The sequence below is a fragment of the Danio aesculapii genome, chromosome 23 (assembly GCF_903798145.1).
Source record: "Danio aesculapii chromosome 23, fDanAes4.1, whole genome shotgun sequence".
NCBI lineage: Eukaryota > Metazoa > Chordata > Actinopteri > Cypriniformes > Danionidae > Danio > Danio aesculapii.
The window spans coordinates 14,214,487-14,240,002 of NC_079457.1; the positions used below are offsets into that span (position 1 = coordinate 14,214,487).

At 34.4% G+C, this 25,516-nt stretch overlaps 2 protein-coding genes across 2 annotated transcripts; one reads left to right on the forward strand and one right to left on the reverse strand.

The window, feature by feature from the left end:
- Positions 1 to 54: 54 nt before the first annotated feature.
- Positions 55 to 16,244, reverse strand: fam50a (family with sequence similarity 50 member A). The gene is made up of 13 exons (XM_056449921.1): positions 16,016 to 16,244; positions 13,756 to 13,840; positions 12,418 to 12,517; positions 12,024 to 12,175; positions 9,622 to 9,698; positions 8,725 to 8,791; positions 8,551 to 8,612; positions 8,329 to 8,405; positions 5,527 to 5,581; positions 4,199 to 4,247; positions 3,970 to 4,040; positions 1,026 to 1,136; positions 55 to 374 (listed from the first exon to the last, which is right to left on the reverse strand). Exons 1-13 carry the CDS (start codon positions 16,124 to 16,126, stop codon positions 366 to 368), a joined length of 1,026 nt encoding a protein of 341 aa, XP_056305896.1. The 5' UTR covers positions 16,127 to 16,244; the 3' UTR covers positions 55 to 365.
- A 1,110-nt stretch (positions 16,245 to 17,354) lies between these two features.
- On the forward strand, positions 17,355 to 24,772 carry tmed4 (transmembrane p24 trafficking protein 4). Its single transcript, XM_056449901.1, has 5 exons — positions 17,355 to 17,537; positions 19,194 to 19,294; positions 19,402 to 19,527; positions 20,881 to 21,027; positions 23,657 to 24,772. The coding sequence occupies exons 1-5, from the start codon at positions 17,384 to 17,386 to the stop codon at positions 23,804 to 23,806; spliced, it is 678 nt and encodes a 225-aa protein (XP_056305876.1). The 5' UTR covers positions 17,355 to 17,383; the 3' UTR covers positions 23,807 to 24,772.
- Positions 24,773 to 25,516: the final 744 nt, after the last annotated feature.

The window sequence follows — 25,516 nt, forward strand, 5'->3', positions numbered from 1 at the left end:
AAATATAGACAACAACAATCTTCAAAAGCGGCCGATGGAATAAACACGAAATGATTTACGAGAGTGACTGATTTTTTTTTTTTAATAGATGAATGAAACACTTCATTAATTACAATTATCAATATCAGTTGCAGAAAAACAAAAGACCTAGTTGTTTATATCAAACACAAGTGTATGACAAAAAACTAAATTCACAACCAGTTTATGCCTCATCTTCTCCTATATACAATGAAAATGTGGGTGAAAAGAGTTACTGATGGTCTAAAATGCTACACGTGAAGAAGCATTCTGCTGCCCAGAGTCAATAAAACCAACGAATGAGAACGATGGTTTTGGAACTCTGCAGGTCACATCGGTGCGGCATCTCACCGAATCTGAAAAAGCAATGCAAAAGGGAGTTCATAAACACACTAGGAATTGACAAGCTGGGATTTCTTTGTACTCTGCCGACATCTTGATTTCATCTCGCCAAAACATTTTTTGCTAGTCCTGGAAAACCACCATTTTTGGTTTTGGTTAAATGGCCATGTCAGACCACATCACGATTATACATTTCAAGCACACAGAGAGCCTCTTTCATCTGCCACATTTCCCTGAAGATATAGTGTTTCTTTTAACATACTTTGTTACGTTCATTCATTCTCATGTGGCACTTTACGTAGTAGTAAAGAGGAAGACGATTGGCTCATGTGTCACTTGACATAAATGACCAAGGCTATCGGTTCCATTAAACTAAAAGCACATTTCTCTTTAGAAATTCCTAGAAAATCTGCACAATTTCAAAGCTCTGACTTTGTTTGACATCAAAAGTAAATTGCTTAGATGTGACTTTGTTTGATCTCCGACAACCTGTTAACTATGAAAAATCATGTGTGTGTGTTTTTGTTTTGGCTGGTGCTGGAACATATTATGTTTGGTGTTTTGGGTTAGGATCATGTTTTGGACTCTTTTATTCAAAACAGACATAACATCAATATCAGAGTGGAGACGTTCGGAAAATATAGTGACCGTCTGCTAATACTTACTGTGTATTTATCCCATTTCTTTTCGGGATCGTAAGGTTCCCAGCGACTGGCCGGGAAGATGTGCTTGTTTTTCTCATACCAGCTCCTCAGCACCACTTTTCCTGCATGAGACTTGACGAAGGAAGAGAAGCGTTCAATGTGCGTAAATGCCAACAAATCTTGTTTTATATGTGTTCTCAACTTGCTGACGGCTACTTGATACAAAATAAAATAAAATAAATATATTAATTTTGGGGGAAAAAACAGCTATGTAAAATATACAGTAGAAACCTTTCTATATTTGCAATAAACTACCATAAAGACCATTAATCATGGTAACACAGATTGCACTACCTTGATTTTTTTTCGACAACCTTTAACCTTGAAAAGTTCGAAAAAGTGACTTTTATTAACATTTTTGGTCCCACTTTATATTAAGTGTCCTTAACTACTATGTACTTGCATCAAAAAATAAATACAATGTACTTACTGTGTTCATAATGCATTTGAGAACACTTGTGGTGCTCTTGAGCTGGGATAGGGGTAGGGTTCTTGACAGATTTGGTGGTATGGGTAGGTTTAAGGGTGGGTTAAGGTGTTAGGGATAGACAACAGTGTATTTACAAATGTAATTACAGAATTTAATTACAGATGCAGTTACATACAGGTATTTAATCAAGCATAAGTGCACAGTAAATACATGTATTTACACAATAAGTAAATTATTAATTTCTGTGTAAGTATATATTAGTTAAGGTCATTTAATATAAAGTGGGACCACATTTTTAATAGTTTAAAGTGATATACTGTCTGGGTTGGTGTTTTATATTATGGTACAAAACCATTGTAATACATTTTCTGTTATTTTACAGTCTTTTTCCATACATATTATTTATTATACATTATATTATTTCAAACTATTAATATGTCAATAAAAGTCACTTTGTTAAACTGTAGAGCTGAATTTTCAATATCAAAAGTCAACAGAAGCAGAGACCAACATCCCATAATGCAATTCACATTCGTAAATAAACAGAAAACACTTGTGAATCACAAAACAGAAACTCTTAATTAATATATTTTTTACAGTCTAGTAATATAGTAAGGCAACTTACTGTCAATCAGGTGACAGATTTTTACTAAACATTTTTTATCTGCTTTAAATAGATCTTATTTTACAGTTGCCTAACTTCCAACATCACACACAGTGCACTTTTTCCACATTTTTTTATGTAACAGCCTTATTCTCAAAATAGATTAAATTCATTTATTTCCTCAAAATGCTACACACAATACCCCATAATGACAATGTGAAAAAAGAGGTTTTGAAATTGTTGCAAATTTATTAAAAATAAAAAACCTGAAAAATCACATGGACATTAGTATTCACAGCCTTTGCCATGAAGTTCTAAATTGAGCTCAGGTACATTCTGTTTCCACTGATCATCCTTGAGGTGTTTCAGCAGCTTAATTGGAGTTCACCTGTGGTAAATTCAGTTGATAGGACATAATTTGAAAAGGCACACACCTGTCTATATAGGGTCTCAGGGTTGACAGTGCATGTCAAAGCACAAACCAAGCATGAAGACAAAGGAATTGTCTGTAGACCTCCCTTCGAGACAGGATTGTCTCGAGGCACAAGGGTGGGGAAGGTTACAGAAAATTTCTGCTGCTCTGAAAGTTTCAATGAGCACAGTGGCCTCCATTATCAGTGAGTGGAAGATGTCTGGAACCACTAGGACTCTTCCTAGAGCTGGCCGGCCATTTAAGCTGAGTGATCAAGGGAGAAGGGCTTTAGTCAGGGAGGTGATCAATAACCCGATGGTCACTCTGTGTGAGCTCCAGCTTTCTTCTGCGGAGAGAGGAGAACCTTACCGAAGGACCATCTGTGCAGCAATCTGCCAATCAGGCCTGTATGGTAAGTGGCCAGACGGAAGCCACTCCCCGCCTGGAATTAGCCAAAAGGCATCCGAAGGACTCTCAGACCATAAGAAACAAAATTCTCTGGTCTGATGAGACTAAAATTGAACTCTTTGGAGTGAATTCCAGGCATTACGTTTGGAGAAAACCAGGCACCGCTCATCACCAGGCTAATACCATCCCTACAGTGAAGCATGGTGTTGGCAGCATCATGCCGTGGGAATGTTTGGGAATACTTATGTACATGTGATTTTTTGAAAAAAATCTTCTCTCACATTGTCATTATGGGGTTTTGTGTGTAGCATTTTGAGGGAATAAATTGATTTTATCCAATTTGGAATAAGGCTGTAACATAAATGTGGAAAAGGTGAAGCGCTATGAATACTTTCCGCATGCACTGTATAAAGGAGTATTTCATACTAAACACAAAACAGCCAAATCGTCTACAGTAAATTCTAGAAAGTACAAGAGATGTTGTTGATCACAACAATGCATTTTTTTGGCAGCTGACATCCTGACATCTCCTTTCTTCCTCGTGTATGTATCTTGTTTTTTCTCCATTTCGCTTTAACCTCAAACTGACACAAACTTGGAACTAAACCAGAAACACAAGATCATGCTTAAAAAGAAAATTCGGTCATCATTTACTTATTCTTTACTTGCCACAAACCTGTTTGAGTTTCTTTCATTCGTTGAACACCAAAGAAAATATTTTGAAGAAAGCTGGAATCATGTAACCATTGAATTCCATAGTATTTGTTTTTCATACTATGGGAGTAAACGGCTACAGGTTTTCAGTTTTCTTCTAAATATCTTCTTTAGTGTAAGAAATAGAAGAAAAACTTATAAAGATTCAGAACCACTTGAGGGAGAGTAAATAGCGGGTTTTATTTTTGGGTGAACTATCCCTTTAAGTACAACGTTGATTTAATATCATAACCCCATTGTACATTCTCTTCAACGATCTTGGTACAAGCACCTTAACTGTGCATTTGCATGTTTTTACCTTTAATTCTGATACAGATATTACTAAAAATCCTCCTACCTCATCTTTTTCAACAGTGGCGTCATTCACCAGCCTAATGTCATCGTGCACATCGAAATTGAAAAGGGGACCTAAAAAGGAAGACCAAGATCTCAATTTTTAATATTAATAAGAGATGCAGTTTAATAATCCATTAATTAATCAGTAGTATCTTTAAAATATCAGAGCAAACTCAGAAGCCACATAAGAGCCTGTTAAACCAGATGTAGTGAAGAATGTGGGCACTTACCACTTTTTCCTCGTGCCTTTGTCACAATAAAATCATAGAAGCTGTGGTGCTGGAAGAAAAGCAGGTTATATGTCATTGAGCAATGTGTTTTAAAGGCAAAATGAACTCTTATTTAAAACCACCTGTCTTTGTAAACAGGGAAACACTTCGGTCAAATCCCAATTCAACCCCTTAGCCTTTAACCTTACCACTACTCCTAGTTTTGCGCATTCACTTGAAGGGGTAGGGGTGTCCCAATTCTCTTTAGCTTGAAGGCGTATGGCTAAGGGGAAGGGTTTTCTGGTGTTTACATAGATGAAAATGGGCAAGGTGTAAATGCACAGTACAATTACGAGCTTATTGCCACATCATATCATTATAATAACATGATACATGCCTTCGGTGATTTCCTAAAGATAAATAAATAACGCAACTGGAATAACTGCAGCAGTCGTGATCGTCGATCTCATAAAGTAAGAGCTCGTGAGGACATATGATGACGAGTGCAGGTGATTTAGTGCTGTTCCATTTCTTAGAAAGAGAGAGGGTGTGTGCGCGAGAGAGAGAGAGAGAGATATATACACACACACACACACACACACACACGCACACACACACACACGCACACGCACACGCACACGCACACGCACACGCACGCACACGCACACGCACACGCACACGCACACGCACACGCACACGCACACGCACACGCACACGCACACGCACACACACACACACACACACACACACACACACACAGTTGAAGTCAGAATTATTAGCCCCCCTTTGAATTATTATTATTATTTTTATTTTTTATTTTTTCATTTTTAAATATTTCCCAAATTATGTTTAGCAGAGCAAGGAAATTTTCACAGTATGCATGATAATATTTTTTCTTTCTGGAGAAAGTCTTTTTGTTTAGTTTTTTTCTAAAATAAAAGCTGTTTTTTTAAACCATTAAAGGTTTAAAAACCATTTAAGGTCAAAATTATTAGCCTCTTTAAGCTATATATTTTTTCCATAGCCAACAGAACAAACCATTGTTATACAATAACTTGCCCAATTACCCTAACCTGCCTAGGTAACCTAATTAACCCAGTTAAGCCTTTAAATGTCACTTTAAGCTGTATAGAAGTGTCTTGAAAAATATCTAGTCAAATATTATTTACTGTCATCATGGCAAAGATAAAATAAATCAGTTATTAGAAATGAGTTATTAAAACTATTATGTTTAGAAATGTTTGAAAAATCTCCACGTTAAACAGAAATTGGGGGAAAATATACAGGGGATAATAATTCTGACTTCAACTGTACATATTTCTTTTTATTTTTAAGTGAACTTCACTTACATGTGGGATAATCAAATCCTCTTTAATGTACATTAGATGCTCCACTCCTGCTGATCTGAAGGACGAAACATGCAATGATATCAGCCCAAAAACATCCAGAACACAAGTGCCTTGACTTTCTCCATGCATACTCTGCCTGATGATCCAAAACATCATGACTAGTCACAGGTCAGGCAGCTCTCATTAATTATCTCCTGATTTAGATTATAATAGTGGTTCAGAGAGGAAATGGTCACAAACCAAATCCATGCGGTTCTCAGAACTGGACCTTGGAGTCATTGAAGTAATTTGATACAGCAGTTATTTTTTCTTTTCTTTTTCTTTTTTTTATGACTAAAAAGAATCCGGGGTGATGCGGTGGCACAGTGGGTAGCGCTGTCACCTCACAGTAAGAAGGTCGCTGGTTCGAGCCTCGGCTGGATCAGGTGGCATTTCTGTGTGGAGTTTGCATGTTCTCCCCGTGTTCGTGTGGGTTTCCTCCGGGTGCTCCGGTTTCCCCCACAAGTCCAAAGACGTGGTATAGGTGAATTGGGTAAGCTAAATTGTATGGGTGTTTCCCAGTAATGGGTTGCAGCTGGAAGGGCATACACTGCGTAAAACATATCCTGGATAAGCTGGCGGTTCATTCTGCTGTGGTGACCCCTGATAAATAAAGGGACTAAGCCGAAAACAAAATGAATGAATGAATAAAAGGAATCCTGCATCCAGTGTAAAATCTGCTGCATGTTTCTGGATGTGCAAATGTGAAATGTTAATTTACCCTGAGCTATAATGTAGTTAAGCTGGTTAGGTGCAGTGTACAAAGACCTGAACTTTACTAACGTTACTCACTGAGTGGTACAGTACAGTGCGGTATGAGTCGGTATGCTTTTATGGCCGTTTCCACTGTCAAAAGGAACCTAAATGCAAACTGTACTGTACCACTTTTTGGGTAACCTTTCCAAAGGGTACCGGGCACGAAAAAATGGTACCAAAGGCGGAGCTAGACGTGCAGCTGAATGCTATTGGTTTACAGAGAAGCATCACTAGCGCATACATAAGCCAGGAAAATGAAAACAAACGAAGCACCATTTTTAAAAAAACAGCCGAGACATTAAATCATAATTATGCATATAATAACGAGCTGTGGTCAGCTCAAGCTCAAACAAACCTTGTTGTCGTCTTGATGAACAGCCACAAAACCAAGAAGAACAAAACCTGACATGTCCAGTTGTTGTTTTACGAGGCTGTCTAAAATCGTGAGCGGTTTCGTCTATATTTGAAATAACGAACTTCTTGAGCTGATGATAATAACGTGTGCGTGATTATTGAAGTGCTTCTGACATTCGATCCTTTCATAAACAGACAAACCAGGGTTTCTACAGGTTTTATCAAGTCAATTTTACGACTTTTTAAGACCCTAATGAATGAAATTTCAGACTTACACAAGGCTAAACGCTAAAGATGTTTTTAATGGCCAAGTTAAAACCTTTAAAAAAACTTTAACATCACATGTTATTGTAAGGAAGATAATTAAACCATATTAATAAGTAAACAGAGTTAATAAATATTGTTTCTTAAAACTTTTTTTGAAATATATTGTTATTGATTGGATGAGTGTTGGCCCAACTGGGTATAGCTTTACATGGACATAGAAAAATAACGACCCCTTTAAAATTATTGAACTTCACAGCACAATATTTTAGTGGATTTAAGACTTTTAAAGGCCTAAAATTTGGTTTTTGAAATTTAAGACATTTTAAGACTTTAAGACCCCGCGGACACCCTGACAAATGAGAGAGTGAAGCGTGAAAAAACAAATGATTCTTTCAGTAACCTTAATCATGAACAAACTGCCATGTTTAACTATTATCATCACCTTTTAGACTATTATGTACTTGGAATGATGGAATTACTTTCTAACATGTAAGGTTACATGTGCTGGTGAAGATAAAAGATGCAGATGAGAGGTTTGCACTGACTGTGGGCTATATGTTGAAGCCAAATAAGGACTAAATGCATGCTGTGTGTAGTTTTTCTGTAATTAGTAACACATCGGAGACTGTAAGGGTCTGTATGTGTTCATTCATTCATTTTCTTTTCGGCTTAGTCCCTTTTATTAATCCAGGCCACAGCAGAATGAACCGCCAACTTATCCAGCACGTTTTTACACAGCAAATGCCCTTCCAACCACAACCTATCTCTGGGAAACATCCACACACACTCATTCACACATACACTCATACACTACGGACAATTTAGTCTACCCAATTCACCTGTACCGCATGTCTTTGGACTGTGGGGGAAACCGAAGCACCCGGAGGAACCCACGCGAATGCAGGGAGAACATGCAAACCCCACACAGAAACGTCAACTGAGCCGAGGCTCGAACCAGCGACCTTCTTGCTGTGAGGTGACAGCATTACCTACTGCACCACTGCGTATGTCTTCATATGTTGCAATTTTTTATTTATTTTATATAATTGCAAACGTTACAGTAGGCTATTTCTCATCACTGATTTGTAGTTAGAATCACATCCTGTTCATAGAAAGGTTAGAAATTAACATTTATACACAAGTATTGATGTTTATAAAGCATCTGTTTTGTGAGAAGTGCTTCTCATATGAAGTGAACAACCTGTACAGCTTTACAATAGACATTTCCTCAAGCGAGAATGACATCGACTGAAACTTTCTGTCGTACACCACGCCTTTTGGCAACGGAAATGCAAGCATGATAAAGCATGATACCGACCCATACCGTATGACTTAATAGCCATAACTATTAATGTCTCAATAGTAAGTGACAATAAAAGCGTTTACCTAAGCTCACTGAAGTCTTTTCTCAAAACTTCCAGGGCCCTTTGGAGAAACTGCTGGATTGTGTTGCCTTTCTTCATCTACGTGAGCAGAGAACATTTTTACGATTCAGAACATACATTAGAACCCGTCTGACTTATTTGTACATGCAGTGTAACAGCAACAATTTGACATTTTGGGTGCAGCATTTCTTTAATTAGGACACTCTAATAACCTTCCATGTACCTTGACAGTTTTCCGATGCCCTGAGCCATCCCAGTAGCTGAAAGTGATTTCAATTTCTTCACCTAAAAATAAAACCGAGAGAACAGGTTTATCAAAGATCAAGAAACACCCAACAAGAAACACCCAATACTTGGAGACGGTTGCATGAAGATTTCTTTGATTTTTACATCTTACTTTTGATCTTCTCTTGTTTTCTTTCCCACTCCTGCCTGAGCTCTTCTCTTAAACGATTTTCTTCTTCCTGAAACACACATACAAATGAAAATGACACTGAGATAAGCTTTAGATAAATCTCATATAACATCAAGATACTTGTTTAAAAGCTCTTAAAGTGAAAGTTTAGCACAAAAAAATGAAGATTTACACTTCAACCTAAACTAAATAAAGCTGTTCCAAGCATTTCTTCTGTTGAACACAAAAGAAGATATTTTGAACAATGTTGGAAATCGGTAACCATTGACAATCATAATATGAAAAACAAATACTATGGAACTCGATGGTTACAGTTTTCCAAGATTCTTTCTAAATATCTTCTTTTATATTGAACAGAAGAAGGAAACTTAAAGAGTTCAGTGACACATGAAGACACAGTGTTCCCTATAAATATCGAGTGCATGTTCCTAAGCTCCTCAATAATACTGCTGACAGACGATATGACATGCAAAGATCAAATATCCACAATGCAAACAAAACCTTCAGGATTTTTAGTGGCATGCAGCAACTCATTTAACACACCTCACTGGAAGCTGTTTGAAAATGAGCGCAAACAATCACTCACTGACAAGATCATGCTTTATGTGACAGTTGATCAACATTACAGGCTGATGTCTCAATGTGTGCTGCTCACTGACATCTCTTTAAATACCGCACACTGTTTTTGTTTTTAATGCATAGCTCAGAGATAGCTCAAAAACACTAAGAGCTACGGGAAACTGCATCCTGCCATTTGGGAAAAATCACAGCACATTCTAGGACAGTGAATGCAGAAGCTTTTAACTATTAGTATATAAAATAGGTTTGCATATGTTAAGTATATGAACTAGTGTATGTATACATGTGTGGGATATATACTTCTCTGTCCCTGTCCGGCAGGAAACTGGTGTCCACGTCTGGGTTCTTCCCTAGTTTTTTCTTTTTTACAGGTAGGCCTGTAGAAGTGAATTTACAAGGGTACAAAATAAATCATTATACATAAATATTTTTAGAACTAATTTACTTATATGCACAAATTTTAATACACACAAACACACACAGGTGAAGACAAAATGATTATGGCCTCTTGTGAAATTTTAATGATTTAATTAATATTTTCCAAGCGCTGCTTATTAAAATTTAACAAAATATTTTTAATCACTCATTTCTAATAACCAATTTCTTTGTCTTTGCCGTGATGACAACAGTATATTATAATTTACTAGAAATTTTGCAAGATACTAGTATTCAGTTTAAAGTGTGATTTAAAGACTTAACTGGGTTAAATTAAGTTAACAATCAAAGTTAGGTTAATTAGGCATGTCATTGGACAACAGTGGTTTGTTCTGTAGCCAATTAAAAAAAAACATTCTTAAGAGAGCTAATAATATCGACCTTAGCAGTTTTTATATTTATTAAAATATTTAGATTCTAGACAAACTAAACTAAAAGACTTTCCTCTGAAGGAAAATATAATAGGAAATACCGTGAAAAGAAACTAATTCTTGCACTGAGGTGCGTTTTCAAAAACCTTCGTTAGCCAACTAAGGGCGTAAGTTCTGTCGTTACAAACATAGTTCATTGATTTGGTGTTTCCCAAATCCGTCATTCCAACTTGTACGTTTGCAACTACACCTCTAGAGCTGTATTTAGAAGCATAGTTCCTGGCTGTGTTCTATTCCCAGTTATCCCCCCTATGCCCTATTCATTTAGAACGTTCCAACATTTAAACTTGGAATGTTTTAAAAAAAACATTATAGTCATCTCTCTTACATTAATTTCCTTTCAAAGGATTATTGTACAGTTTAGTTTTAGCAATCTTCATATTGACAATTGCGGCCCCTTCGTAGTGCACTTTGAAATCATTCATTTTTTTTTTTTAACAACAGTCGTGGCTTATGACGAAAGCTATTCGCTTGTTTAGTGTGATGTCACGCAAATGGCTTCCGGGTCCAAGTGCTATATCAAACTGTATGCGGAGACTCATCAAATGGTAACAATAAACATTTATTAATTGATGTGATACTTTCGAAAATCAAGATCGCAATATATATATCCATGCCTAACATCAGACGGCCAGTAAGTGATCAATTTTTTTATAAATTGTTAAAATTTTGGTATTTGTGATGCAGCAAGTCCAGAGACTGATGTGTACGCCATGATTTTATATAAAATTCACTTTAAAGTGTGATGTGACAAAAAAGTGGTCATAAACAAATATTTTCTCAATTCAAATGAGTAGCGACTTAGACCCGGAAACAGTATTTCATACATCAATGATAGGTCACGATTTAACAAATGTATAGGTGGACCTATGGAAAGCGGAAGACTACATTACGTCTCTAAAGCTCGTGAAAACAAAAATATATAGCATACGTTAATAGTTTTAATTTATAGTAGCTTAAGCTATTTAATAAGAAACGTATACTGCTGCATTGGGCCTATATTCTAGATTATGTCTGAGTGGTTTGAGATATATTATATAATATAATTATAACATAATATAACTTTATTATTATTAAGTAGGATATTGTTTTTTATTCCTTAATAAATAGCCTACTACAAAAGAAAACAATTACCATGATGGTTTATATATAAGATTAGAATACGTGTTAGCTTTTTGTAAGTGATTTTATGTTTTAGAACAGAATATGGAATATTTTCAATAATATATGTAAAAAACATCTGCCCTTATATGTGCAGTTTACATACATTTTAATTAACGATATTAACAACGAGTGCATGTTTTTACCTAAATTAATACCAAAATTTTTACCTAAATTAATTTTTTTCTCTATAAAGAAGTAGTTACTCCACCCTGCTTAGAGTGTCATTATGGAGGTTTTACATTATAACTAACGTGGTTCAAATGATGGATCTGTGACAGAGAAACTACGGTTTTGGGAAACACTCATCACTACATCGCTCATTTCCCAAACGATGCATTGCACTATGATAGATCAGCCACGAGTTATGTCGTTGTTTGGGGAAACACACCCCTGTTTGTTAAACATCACTTAGGAAATATTAAAAATAGAATGACATTTTTGCATGTGGGCTTGAAAAAAGAATATAATAAAGTAAAATAAATATATATTATTTTTATATAATAATTAATTTAATAATTTTAAATTAAAATAAAACTATACAGAATTTTTGGGTAGAAAGTAAATTACCTAAAGCATAGTACTCTACTGTAAATCTTACAAAAAATGGCTAGAATAAGTGAAAATAATATAAAGGATTGTTTCTGTGGAAAACTGCTAAGTAAAATCCCGTACATATCTCCTCCTCAATTTCTTCATCCTCCTCCTCCTCTTCCTCCTCCTCCTCCTCCTCTTCATCCTCTCCTTCATCCGGATTGAAGGATAAACTGGCAATCTTCCTTTTCTGCTCTTCCTTTCTTTTCTTCTCTTTCTGTTTCTCCAGTTTCCTACAAGAACAGACCAAACGCGACCCTTTAAAAGCAAACCTCAAACAGACTTTACGGGTAAAAGAAAACAAGGAAAAGCCTGCATTCTGCTTGTTTCTTTTTCCCAATCTCTGAGAATATACAGTGTGTGTATATATGCAGGGTATGAGCCATTTAAAAAGGTAATTAGGAAAAAAAAAAGCTTAAATCTAATTAATAGAGAGCAAATGAATCAGATGAATGAGAATAAATGAATGGATTACAGCTGCAACTCCTTGGACTGCTCTTTCTTGGCAAGCTGTTTCTCTCGTTCTTTCACCAGAGCTTCCTGTTTTGCCTTCATGTCATTCAGAGTCACCAGACCTGCCAAGAACACCAACATCCATCACTCACAAAGTGACTTATTACACAATCGAAGCTGACATGATTAAACACAATAATTCCACCTGAGGGTTGCCAAAAAACTGATGAGACATGTAACAAAAATAAAGCCTTTCTCAGTTTTATGAAACTAAATGTCAAGCTCTACACGCTCTAGACCAGGGGTGCCCAAACTTTTTGTTATGAAGGGCCAAAAACCAACCTTGATTGAAGGTGGTGGGCCTAAGGTAAATAAACCATACTCTATGAACATTAAAGTTGCCATTGGTGATTTCCTAATTTATTTAATATTGAAAAATAAAAATAATAAAAATTTATATTAACTACATTTTTATTTAACTATTTACATTTTATAATGAACTGAACACTGAATTTAATTGAAACTATTTGTTTTTATGTAGCTCATCTACAAAAAATGGTGGTGGCCCAAATTATTAATTAGAAATTTCTTACTTAATAATTTCACCAAAAAAAGGTTTAAAGTGGGTCGTTTCTTTATTTTTCTGTAGCAGGTCAGTTTGAAATTTCAATTTACATTTACAAACATTATTTTTGCTATTAATTGTAATTATTCTGTGAGATTTCTAAAATGCTTGAAATAACCGACCAGCAAAGCCACCTAAAAACTATGAGCAAGTGTACAAAGTGCTTTAAATGCAATGTGTTTTCAAACCAGATGTTGATTTGATTTAGTTAATATAAATTAATTGATAATGTTTTATGCACAATATTTTTTTCATTTATTGTAATTATACAGTGATGGTGGGCCAAATCAAAGGTTACCGTGGGTCAACTTTTTGGACCGTTTGGACATCTCTGCTCCAGACTACAAGCAGTGTTGGGTAAGTTAATTCACAAAAGTAGCTTATTACTTCAATATATTGTTTCAAATGCAATCAATATATACGGATAAAAACATCAACTTATTTATAAAAAAAAATACTGTTTTTACTTGCAAATACTTGCATATACTGTCCTTCAGTATATGCAATTGTCTTGATAAATGATGTCCTTTTGTTATACAAAATATACGACTTTGCTTTTTAGAATTGATTTATACAATATTGTTGGATTCGTGTCCGGCAACAAGTAATTTTTTTGTTAACTGTAATTAAATTATTAAAAAACTTATTACACCACAAGCTGCCTCACTCAGAAAAACACCCCTAAAGAATTACATCTGAATGCTGTAACGTTAAATGATTTTAATATTCACTTACCAACAGTGCTGGATTTGAGCTCTTGCTCCACAGCATCATAGTGAGCAGAGAACTTTTTATCAATGTTGGACTTCACCATGTTGTCCTGCACAAAGATTAAATATAAGGTGTTTAAAACTGCATGTGAAGACCTAACAATCTTTGTTTTAACACATTACTATGAAATTGATTATAAAACAATTATTATAGTTACGCAATGCTTAAAGATCAGCCCACACATACATATACGTATATGTGTATATGTATGTATGTATGCATGCATGTATGTATGTTTGTATGTATGTTTGTTTGTATGCATGCATGTATGTATGTATGCATTTATATATATATATATATATATATATATATATATATATATATATATATATATATATAGTCACCTTAGAATTATAAGGTTCTATCTGACATTTTTGTCAAAATTGAGTTATTGACATATTCTTATTTAAACGACAACTTATTTACATTATGGGATGTTTTTTTATAAGTTGTTTACATTTTAAGACTTTTTATTTAAAAAACAAATGTTACACACATACTGTCTGCTATATGGAATGCAAAAAAAGAATTTAGAGAAGCTCAATATCTCAAAATCATTTAGAACACAAATAGAACCTTATAATTCCAAAGGTGATGAGATATATATATATATATATATATATATATATATATATATATATATATATATATATATATATATATATATATATATATATATATATATATACACACACCCTGAATTATTAGCCCCCGTTTATTTTCCCCCCTATTTCTAGAGATTTCTGAGATTTTTTCAACACATTTCTACACATATATATATTAAAAATATATAGCTTAAAGGGGCTAATAATTTTGACCTTAAAATGTTTTTTTTTAATTAATAACTGAATAAAACAAATAAGACTTTCTCCAGAAGAAAAATATTATCAGACACACTGTGAAAATGTCCTTGCTCTGTTAAATATAATTTGGGAAATATTTAAAAAAAGAAAAAAGTAATAAATCAAAGGGGGGCTAATAATTCGGACTTCAACTGTATATATTTTATTGAGATGGATTGTTAGTGATTGTACGAGTGTTAATGGCCAGACTGGGTAACTATACATGAACAAAGGAAAATTAAGACCTGTTTTAAAAAAACCGATTTAAGACATTTCACATAACATTTCAGTAGATTTAAGACTTTTTAATGCCTACAATTTAGCTTTTGCGATTTCAGACATTTTAAGACCCCGCGGATACCCTTTATATAAACTATTTCTTTTTTAAAACTTAATCTTTACCTAATTTGACTGCTGGACTGCTCCATGATTGAGAGTGGGGAACACATTTAGACCCTCATCACACAAAATATGATAGAAATGGATGTTATTTATAATTTATAGGTACAATTTATACTTCTATGTATTTATTTGGGGGCCCTCAGATTTCTTGAGGCCATAAGTTATTCTTGAGTTAAACATTATTGTGCCTGAATGCTTTTAAAACACATGCAAATGATAAAGTCTCACTGTGTTATGGTTCTGCGCTGCAATGACTCCACAAATCTCATGCATTCTCAACTGTTGATCAACTATAATCCTTGCATATCCTGTGATGTGACTACTGCAGACACACACATTGTGATATCAATGCTGAAACATTGAGGTAAAGTTGGTTTTAAATTCGCACATTCGTTCAGTGACAGCTCCATACATTGTTTACCATGGTACTTTCAATATTCTGACTGAAATCACATGTAAGTATGACTTTAAAACAACATTAGCACTTTTAAATTGACTGTAAACAATGTTGTACTTTGATGGTTGCTGGCTGCTAGTAAGATTTCCCTATTTAGAATTTGCAATGAATACTTTTCTGAAATTATTTTATTAAAGAGAAAGTCTGAATGTGCGAATATAAAGCCAACTTTACCTCAATTGCTGAAAGGATATATTGTGCAGCCCTAATTCACTTAATTCCTTAATTATATGTATTAATTCACCTAATTATATGTATATGTGTGTGTGTATCATTTATGTATTTATCACACGAATGACGTTATTATGGAGTCCAAAATTATTAAACCTGATTCTGTGACTTTATACTACCTAAAATGGGACATAAACATGTATTTATTATCCTGCAAAATCCTATATTTTACGTGACGTTATTTCACTGACGTTACATATAGTTTGAAGGAATTTATAAGGGACGTGTAACGTTAGCCAGCTGATGCTGAATGAGCAGCGTGTGTCTGTTTATCTGCTGTGTTTGTTCTTGCCTCTGCGATCTTCTGTTTGAGCTGCTCGAGCTGTTCTCGCTCTCTTTCTCTCTTCTTCATGAGCTGCATCGCTCTCCCCGCTTCACTGGCCGCTCCTTTATACTGCGCCATGGCTCCTTTTCACAGGACTCTCAGAAGAGAAATAATAACGCAAAACCCCTTGAATTCAGTCAGTAAACAAACGACAAACTTCTCGGGTGAAGCAAGCGATTGTGGGTAATGAACGCAGTATTGCTTCCTGTTGAGACGCAAGTTCACTGCATTCCAAAATAAAAGTCTTCGTTGATATTTGCAATGATAATAATTGTAATTATTATAATATTTGAATAATGAGAATAACTGGTAATAGTTTACCAGTCAAATGTTTAGAAACATGTTGAATTAAGTCGCTTCTGATCACCAAGATATATACATATATATATATATATATATATATATATATATATATATATATATATATATATATATATATATATATATATATATACACACACACACACACACACACACACACACACACACACACACACACACACACACATATATATATATATATATATATATATATATATATATATATATATATATATATATATATATATATATATATATATATATATATATATATTGTTTTTTTTTCAAAACAAATCTGAAGCATGTGCCACTGCACAGTGGTACTGACATTTCAGCAAATAAATTTACATAGAAAGCGGTTATAGTACATTTAAAAATAATTATTTTGTCTTTTAGTTTAGTTTAGTTTAGTTTAGTTTAGTTTAGTTTAGTTTAGATAGTTAGTTTAGTTTCCTTTATTTTGTCATTCAAAACATCACAATAAAATTGTAATGCAGAACAAAATTACGTTGCAACAGACCCAACAAGAACATAAAAAACATCACTATACAAACATTATAAAATCCTAACATGATAGACAAGCTTTATAATTTCATAAAAATATAAAAATATAGTTATAAAAGATATAACCTGATTTAAAAAGAAATCTCAGTAGAGTAACTTAATACTAAAATACATATTTCACCATTTGTTATAATAGTTATAATATTAATAATTTATGCTAGTTTAACTATTTATTGATTTATTATTTTACACTAGCTATCAATAGTGTTTAAGTGTATTTATATTTATATTCATATTTAGTGTATTTATATCAAATCAATGCGGCATATTTCCATTTTTTACATATAAATACATAGATAAAAATACAGGCTTATACTGGTACATCCAAATAAATCCTAAAAAATGTTATCATGTTACATTCTTGAACACAAGCGGACTTTTAATACATAAAAGCCGTTTGGAGGATCGAGTGACTCTGAAATCGATTGTCAGCCCTGGATTGAGTGAGGGATGATTTGGATGGAGATGAAGGCGTTTGTGTCCTGTGTCGGGTTTTTGCTTTTATTTGTGTGGCTTTCTCCAAGCCAGGCGCTATATTTCCACATCGGAGAGACCGAGAAGAAATGTTTTATAGAAGAAATACCCGATGAGACCATGGTTATCGGTACGTCCATTGTCAAATCTGCTCTCGGTGATCGGTTAGCTTTGTCGATAAACTGATTCATCCATCTGGATTTATCAGTGGAATTATTCACTGTACATCTCATTTAACAGTCTTAGCGTGCGGACAGTTGATGTAAAATCAGATATGAGGTTTGTATGTATGTATGTTTATGTCACATATCTGCCAAAATAAAGAGGCTGTCTCTCAGTAGATCCGCGTGTTCAAGGATGTGGCAGGTGCAGCATCCGGCTCGGGGTACCTGAGGTACAGGTACAACCAGTTTCTGCAGCCACAAGCCTAATCTTTTGTTGATAGTAATCAGAAATTACAGTTATTATCCCACTTGAAAACAAAATACTATAGTAATTTCTTTATGCTACAATAAATACTATAGGCTATACTAAAGTGCTTTAATCTGTTGTGGTTATTCGGTGGATGCCGAGGTAATATAACTATTACAGTAATATAAACAATTTAAGTTTTCTACAACAAGTTACATTATACTACAATATACCACCGTTTACTGTAGTAAAAACTAAAGTATACTACGATGTGCTTTTCAGTTTAACAGTTCATTCTTATTCAAGTAGAACTAATAATAATAAAATAAAAAGTTGTGAATGCTATAATACAGTATAATAAAACACTTTATTATAGTATGGTTTAAAGACACCATAGCATTTCCTATAAATTACTATTACTAGTATTTTTTTTATGAAGGATGACAAGAATATTTAACCTGCGCAATGCCAATTTAGCCAAAATATTTCAGCTCCCTGGTTTGCTTTCATGGAAAACAGCATATTTCATTCATTCATTCATTCATTCATTCAGAAAGGCTCTCAAAGTATGCATCCGTGACTGAAATGCGACCTTTGGTGGACAGTAGCAGACTCTTCGATATGAGATGCAGATTCATAGTTCCACATGAGGTTATTAATTAGCAAATAATATAAACATTATGAGCGTAAACATTAGGTAAGCAGGTTACATTGTAACCGCGTCTCCTTTCAGCATACTATGTGAGGAGATTTGCAGTGATAAGCAATTTGGCTGTTTGCACCAGACGAAACACGGCAGAAATTTAAATACAGCCATTCAGAGGCACAGAATAGTGCACTCACTCATGAAATGGTAAGGTTTATGATCTAATTAATACATATTAAACATCTTTAACATTATTAAATGTACATACTGAATAACTCATGTGTTTAGCTCTGAAGTTCAATTTCAAGCAGTTTATTTTATCTGCTGCTGCTTTCAGTAGTATGGCAATAAATGTCATGTAAAATGCCATTCAAACTCACATTATTAGCATTTAACACTGAATAACGCACATGATGTTTACATGAAGTGATCAGTTGTCAGTTTTCTGTTGTTCACCTGTGAGAACTAAAAGCTGTTTCTAATATATCAATTCTAGGTGTTGGTTAGGACAAAAACTCCTTTTAATATGGAAAAGATTCCTTCTATCGGGTGTCGTTGCTTTTATTTAGAACACGACTTAAATCATTCACTCCTGTCCTCAATCTGGCAACCTGTGTTTGCGTTTGTTTTGATCCAGAAGTGCAATACCTAGTTCAACCACTCTGTGTCAAACTTGCATGCAGCACCTTTAAAGGAATAATTACATTCCACGTTGTTTTGTGTGTTTAGGGAGATACAGAACTCAACTGTGGGACAAGCAGGCTGGCTCTTTTCTCCCATCCACCCCTGGTTTAGGCATGCATGTGGAAATCAAAGATCCTGAAACCAAGGTAGCCAATTTTATAATCCACATTTTAAAAGAAGATACGTGTCTGCTTTCTAACAATAGCTATATTTGCCAGTTTTGCTACTAGTTTTTGCTGTGTTTCTATTTCAGGTCATCCTGTCCCGTCAGTACGGCTCTGATGGTCGTTTTACCTTCACCTCACACACACCAGGAGAGCATCAAATCTGCCTCCATTCCAACTCCACCAAGATGGCACTGTTTGCTGGTGGAAAACTGGTACGACTGTAAAAACCAGGACAGGGCAGAAGAAAATCGAGAAAAGTCTTTATGCTCATTTCACTTCTCAAATTACAGATATAAAATATGACAAATACTTTGCTGCATAATAGGTCATTTTTTATCGTTTTCAATTTTCAGAGTAATTTTAGTACTTTAATTTATTTAATTATTTTATTTTAGTTTAATTTATTTACTTTCAGTCGCATTTATGTTTTTCCTCCATGTTCAGTTTTCTCTCCATTTAAAGGCTATAATTCAAGTTTAGTTCTATGAAGAACTACAGTTTATTACCCCTCTTGTGATTTATTTTTTTTAATATTTCCCAAATTATGTTTGTTTAACAGAGCAAGGACATTTTCACAGTATTTCCCATAATATTTTTTTCTTCTAGAGAAAGTTTTATTTGTTTTATTTCAGCTAGAATAAAAGCTGTTTTAAATATTTTTCAAAACCATTTCAGTATATTATCAGCCTGCTGCTCTACCAAATGGTTGACCATATTATGACTGTTTTGAATAATTAGTATTAAAGTCATTTAAAGAATGACTGTTTTAAATAATGATTTACACTAACACTATCATAATCCTGTTGCACTACTACACTTGATCTTGGTTTTATTGTAAAAAATTAATAAGAAAACGTGTAAATTACTGTGTTAAATGAGAATCTGAAATATTTTATGGCATACTTCAATAAATAAAGATGATTTAGTATTAAAATGTTTTATTTTGATTATGTTTTTAAATAAATTAGTCTTACACTTCATATTTTCTGATAGTATGTGTATTAATTCAAGTACTTTTACCATAAACCGACATACCTACCATTTGGAAGAGGTTGATATTTTAGAAATTTAGAGTGTGTTAACTAGCAACATTAGCAGTGCAATCAAGAAATGCAATCAAAAAAATTCTATTGCTTTTTTTCTTGGTGGGGCAGTTAAAGGGTTAAGCAATATTTTTTCCCCAAGATGTGGCTAATTACCTTAAATTGTCTAATTAACATAATAAATAACCCAAATTAAGCCTTTAAATTGCATTTTAAGCTGAATACAAATATCTTGAAAATATCTAGTAAAATATTATGTACTGTCATCATGGCAAAGATAAAAGAAATGAGTTATCAAAACTATTATGCTTAGAAATGTGTTTAAAAAATCTTCTGAAAAAAAATATACAGGGCGGCTAATAATTCAGGAGGGCTAATAATTCAATTGTATGTTAACAATATTGGTCAGATAATAATATATTATCAATGTTTTTGTATTTCCTAACAGGTAATCAGTATAGCAATTTTAGATTTGTATTTGCATAGAGTATAATTAAAGCTTATTTTCATGCTGTCCTGCAGAGAGTCCACTTGGACATTCAGGTGGGTGAACACACCAACAACTACCCAGAGATCGCAGCCAAAGACAAACTGACAGAGCTGCAGCTGAGGGTCCGACAGCTCCTGGACCAGGTGGAGCAGATCCAGAAAGAGCAGAACTACCAACGGGTGAGTCTTAAAGGGACAGTTCATTCAAAACTGACAATTCTGTAAACATTACTCACCCTTTACTTGTTTTAAACCTGTTTCACCTTTTTCTTTTTTCTTTGTCGAACACTAAAGAAGATATTTTGAAAAATGCTGGAAAGCTATCACTATTGATTTCTGTAGTATTTGTTTTTTCTACTGTGGATGTTTTCAGCTTTCTTCAAAATATCATATTTTGTGTTCAGCAGAATAAAGAAGCCTGTGAAGGTTTGGAGCCACTTGAGGGAGAGTAAATGTGTAGATTTTCATGTTTATGGTGAACTATCCCTTTAACGGAGTAAACTTAATTCCAGATTACACTGGGTACATTGAGGTTGTCTCAGCAGACTGGCCATCTTAAATCAGATTAACATGCTTCTGCACAACAGCTCAAGATTTAAAAGTCCCATGTTATGCTAAGGACTCCTCTTTTTGGGATGTCTCCTAAAATCAGTTTGCATCTATCCAAGCTCAAAAAACACCTTTTCTCAAAAAATATACAATTTTCTAAAATAAAAATATAGTATGGCACCTAAAACAGTTTTCTCCATTATCTTTCTGAGTCCATCCTTTCTGACAGCTTATTCTGCTCTGATTGGTCAGATGACACAATTGTTTTGTAATTGGACAACTGCCCACAGCACATGGAAAATGAGTTTGACTTGAAATAGATTTATTTTTAGCTAGTATCATTTTAGATTTCTGCATACTTTGGAGACATAATTAGAAGAATTAGTGCCGCAACTTATTTATATGAATTTAATGCTAATCATTTTCTTTACCATTGTGAAAATATAATTGATAAACATTTACTGCCATGACTACACTAAACTGCTATTTTTCCTCATTTTTGAAGTTTGTGTGAACCGGAAGTTATTGAGACTTTTTTCCTGTATGTTGATGTACTTTCAACTTAAATGGAATATTGAGTAAGGGGCGTGGCTTTCTTTTTGTGCATTATTCCCTCATAGCAAACTAACAGTAAAAGGGCAGAAAAGCAGTTTTGCAGTGCAAATGCTAAATATTGTATTATCTTCATTGTAAAAAAAAATAAAATACAGTTAATCTTTGTTACACCTTCAAATGTCAGGATTATTTGTATCCAACTGTTTTAAACAACAAAAAAACTTTGCAGTTAGGCCTGTTTCACACCGCAAGCGCGAGCAGAGCATCGCGTATGGAGAGCAGAAGTAGTGTACAGGCGTTTGCCTTTCACACCAGCTGCTTCAGCAGCGCGCAGCAGATCGGCAGCTTCTGCAGAGGTCAATCTATCTCTGTCTATTCTATCTAGTTACCTTTCTTTCCTTCTATCTATCTATCCATCCATCCATCCATCCATCCATCCATCTATCTATATATAGATTGGTCAAAATTATTAGCCCCTTTAAGCTATTTTGTCAGTAGTCTACAGAACAAGTAACCTAGTTAAGCCTTTAAATGTCACTTTAAGCTGAATAGAAGTGTCTTAAAAAATATCTAGTCAAATATTATTTACTGTCATCATGAGAAAGATAAAATAAATCAGTTATTAGAAATGAGTTATTAAAACTATTATGTTTAAAAATGTGTTGAAAAAAATCTCAAAAATAATTCTGACTTCAACTGTATTTATAAATACACTTTTTTTAACTTCTCATATGCACCAAGGCCTGCAGCAACTTTCTCCTATGCAGTTTCCTTAACCTGCAAGTCTTTATTTTACAAATTATATAGATCCTAAAGAACTGTATGCTTCTCACGCTCTATGAGGAGTGTCATTCATGTCTTTTAAGGAGACAAATTGCCTGTGATATCATGTAATTTTGTAATTGCTCATCAGCAAGATGCAGGTCTATAGTTATAATAATATTTATACATGATCAAACTAGTGTGCAACTTAAGCAAAACTGATATTAAAATTGTTTTACATTTGGTTTTGTAGTTCGGGCCCTAATAAATATTTGTTGCCGATTTTAATCAATTAAGTTCATTTGACTGAATATATATTTAATGGGTAAAATTGCTACTTTTCACTGTCATTCAATGTGTTTTAGCAATGCACTGTCACATTTATTGAGCGTGAGCAGCTCGGCAAAAATAGACCCAGCGCCGAACGACCACGCACTGCTGCTTCAGCGACGCTTATGCCTCGCGCTGCTTCTGCGTGCAGTATGAAAGCTGTAATCTGCTCACACTCTGCTTGCACTTGCGGTAGGAAACAGGCTTTACTCCACACGTGTTCTGTGGCTCCTGGTCAACTATAAATCAGGCCCAACAATGCAGGTCCTGCGATGTGACTATTGGGGATGCGCACATTGCGATATCGATGCTGAAGCGATATTGTGCAGCCCTAATTCTTACTATATATATATATCACATGGGTCATTAAAAGCCTGATGTATCAGCTGTAATAATAAAGAAAACATTTTTATTTCAAGTTTAGCTCAGAATAAATTGTTTTAAATGTTTAAAAATAAATAGTAAATGTCTACATGTACAATACACAAGAAGTTTAGCAATCGATTCAGTATACGCAGACCATATCAATTCAACAGGAGTTTACAATTTGGAAATTCCTCTAAATTGTGGCATTGGCTTGATTTTCGGCTGACGGAGCATTGTTTTTCCACAGTACCGCGAGGAGCGTTTCCGCATGACGAGCGAGAGCACGAACCAGCGTGTTTTGTGGTGGTCCATCGCTCAGACCGTCATCCTCCTCATCACCGGCATCTGGCAAATGAAGCACCTCAAGAGCTTCTTCGAGGCCAAAAAGCTGGTGTGAAAAACAGACAACAGTAGAAAGACAATAACCCAAATAACATTCATCGCCGTTTCGATTCTCAAGCATGGAAAAAAATCCTCACTCCTTCATTTCAGTGTTTTCTTTTTTAAAAATCAGTTCGGTCCAAGTTTAGCTTGAGCAGGTACATTTGGATTCAGTGATACCCATATATCATAAAAGAACCATAATCGTAAATTCGTTATGTCACGAATGTTGCTCAAGTGTTCATATAACGAAGAAGTAGGATATAAAACAAATGTTACGCCTTTTCAGTGATGATCAACATGGGTGCATGGAAACTACTGTTGACTTTAAGGTCGCATTACCCATAAATGTGAAGAATCAAGCCAGCTAATAATTTCTCACTATTTTTAATATGTATATATTGAAGACTTTGACAAATCTGTGGCTTTGTTTTCATGTTCTGGCCATTTTTGGGATCCAAACACCCTTAGATAGGTTTCAGGTTGAGATGAGATTCAGGTTTTTTGACAGGAAATGATTTCAGCTATTTGATTGTAGCGTACACTGTAGCTGTTTATCCACAATTTTGGGATTTTCTTAGTTTTTGACTTACAAGATGTGATTTTTGTTGTTCATCCATAATTTAGGGATTTTCTTACTTTGTGATTTAGACAATTGCTGTTGTTCTCGATGTTCTGTTTGATTATTTATTTTTCAGTGACCGGATTTCAAATATTACTCCAATAGGTACATATGATGAGCAGGAATGTCTGTAATTTAATCAAAAGGGTCAGTTTTGTTTGAGATTATATGTTGTTTATAGGATCTTTGGAGATTTTTTGTACTGGCTTCTTACAAATACCGTTTATAAACCTGCTGGTTTGCATGACACAATGACAAAATCCTCCATGTAATGTGAAATGTTGAAGGTTATTTCTGTTAATGCAGCTCTGTATTGATAGGTGTCATTTGAGCTTTGTAATAATAAACTATTTATCTGTGCACACTGTGTGTATGCACATACTTCACTACTTACCTGGTACTCAATACATTATACATATACAGTGGGGGAAATGAGTATTGAACACGTCACCATTTTTCTCAGAAAACTTATTTCTAAAAGTGCCGTTGAATGTTCACCAGATGTGGGTAACAACCAAAGAAATCCATATATGCAAAGAAAACAAAACTAATTTGTTCAGAAATTAAGCTTTGAGTAATAAAATGAAATGACGCAAAGAAAAGGTATTGAACACATGGAGAAAGGGAGGTGTAGAAAGGCAGCGAAAGCCCAGAAAGCAGCTGAAATCTCTCAGTAGTTCTTCAGCAACACTGCTATTCCTCAGTGTAAATGAATATTAGCTGCTTCAGTTCAATGTCTACATTATCAGGACGATGAAGATGAAACCAGGGTGGACATTTCAGCATGACAATGACCCAAACCAGAGCCAAACTCTCAAATACTTTCACAGAAAGAAAATCAAGCTGTAGAATGGCCCAGTCAATCGCTTTGCTTGAAAATAATAGAAAATAGAAAATAAAGATCAGATCTGAGACCCACAGAACCATCAAGATTTTTACACTCTGTTGAAGTCTGTGAAAAACTCAAGACGTGAGCAATGCATGTGACTTCATTCTCCATATAAAAGGCGTCTTTAAGCTGCAATCACCAATAAAGCCTTTTATATAAAGTATTAAATACATTTCAGTAGTTCAGTACTTTCTCCTTGTGTCATTTCATTGTGA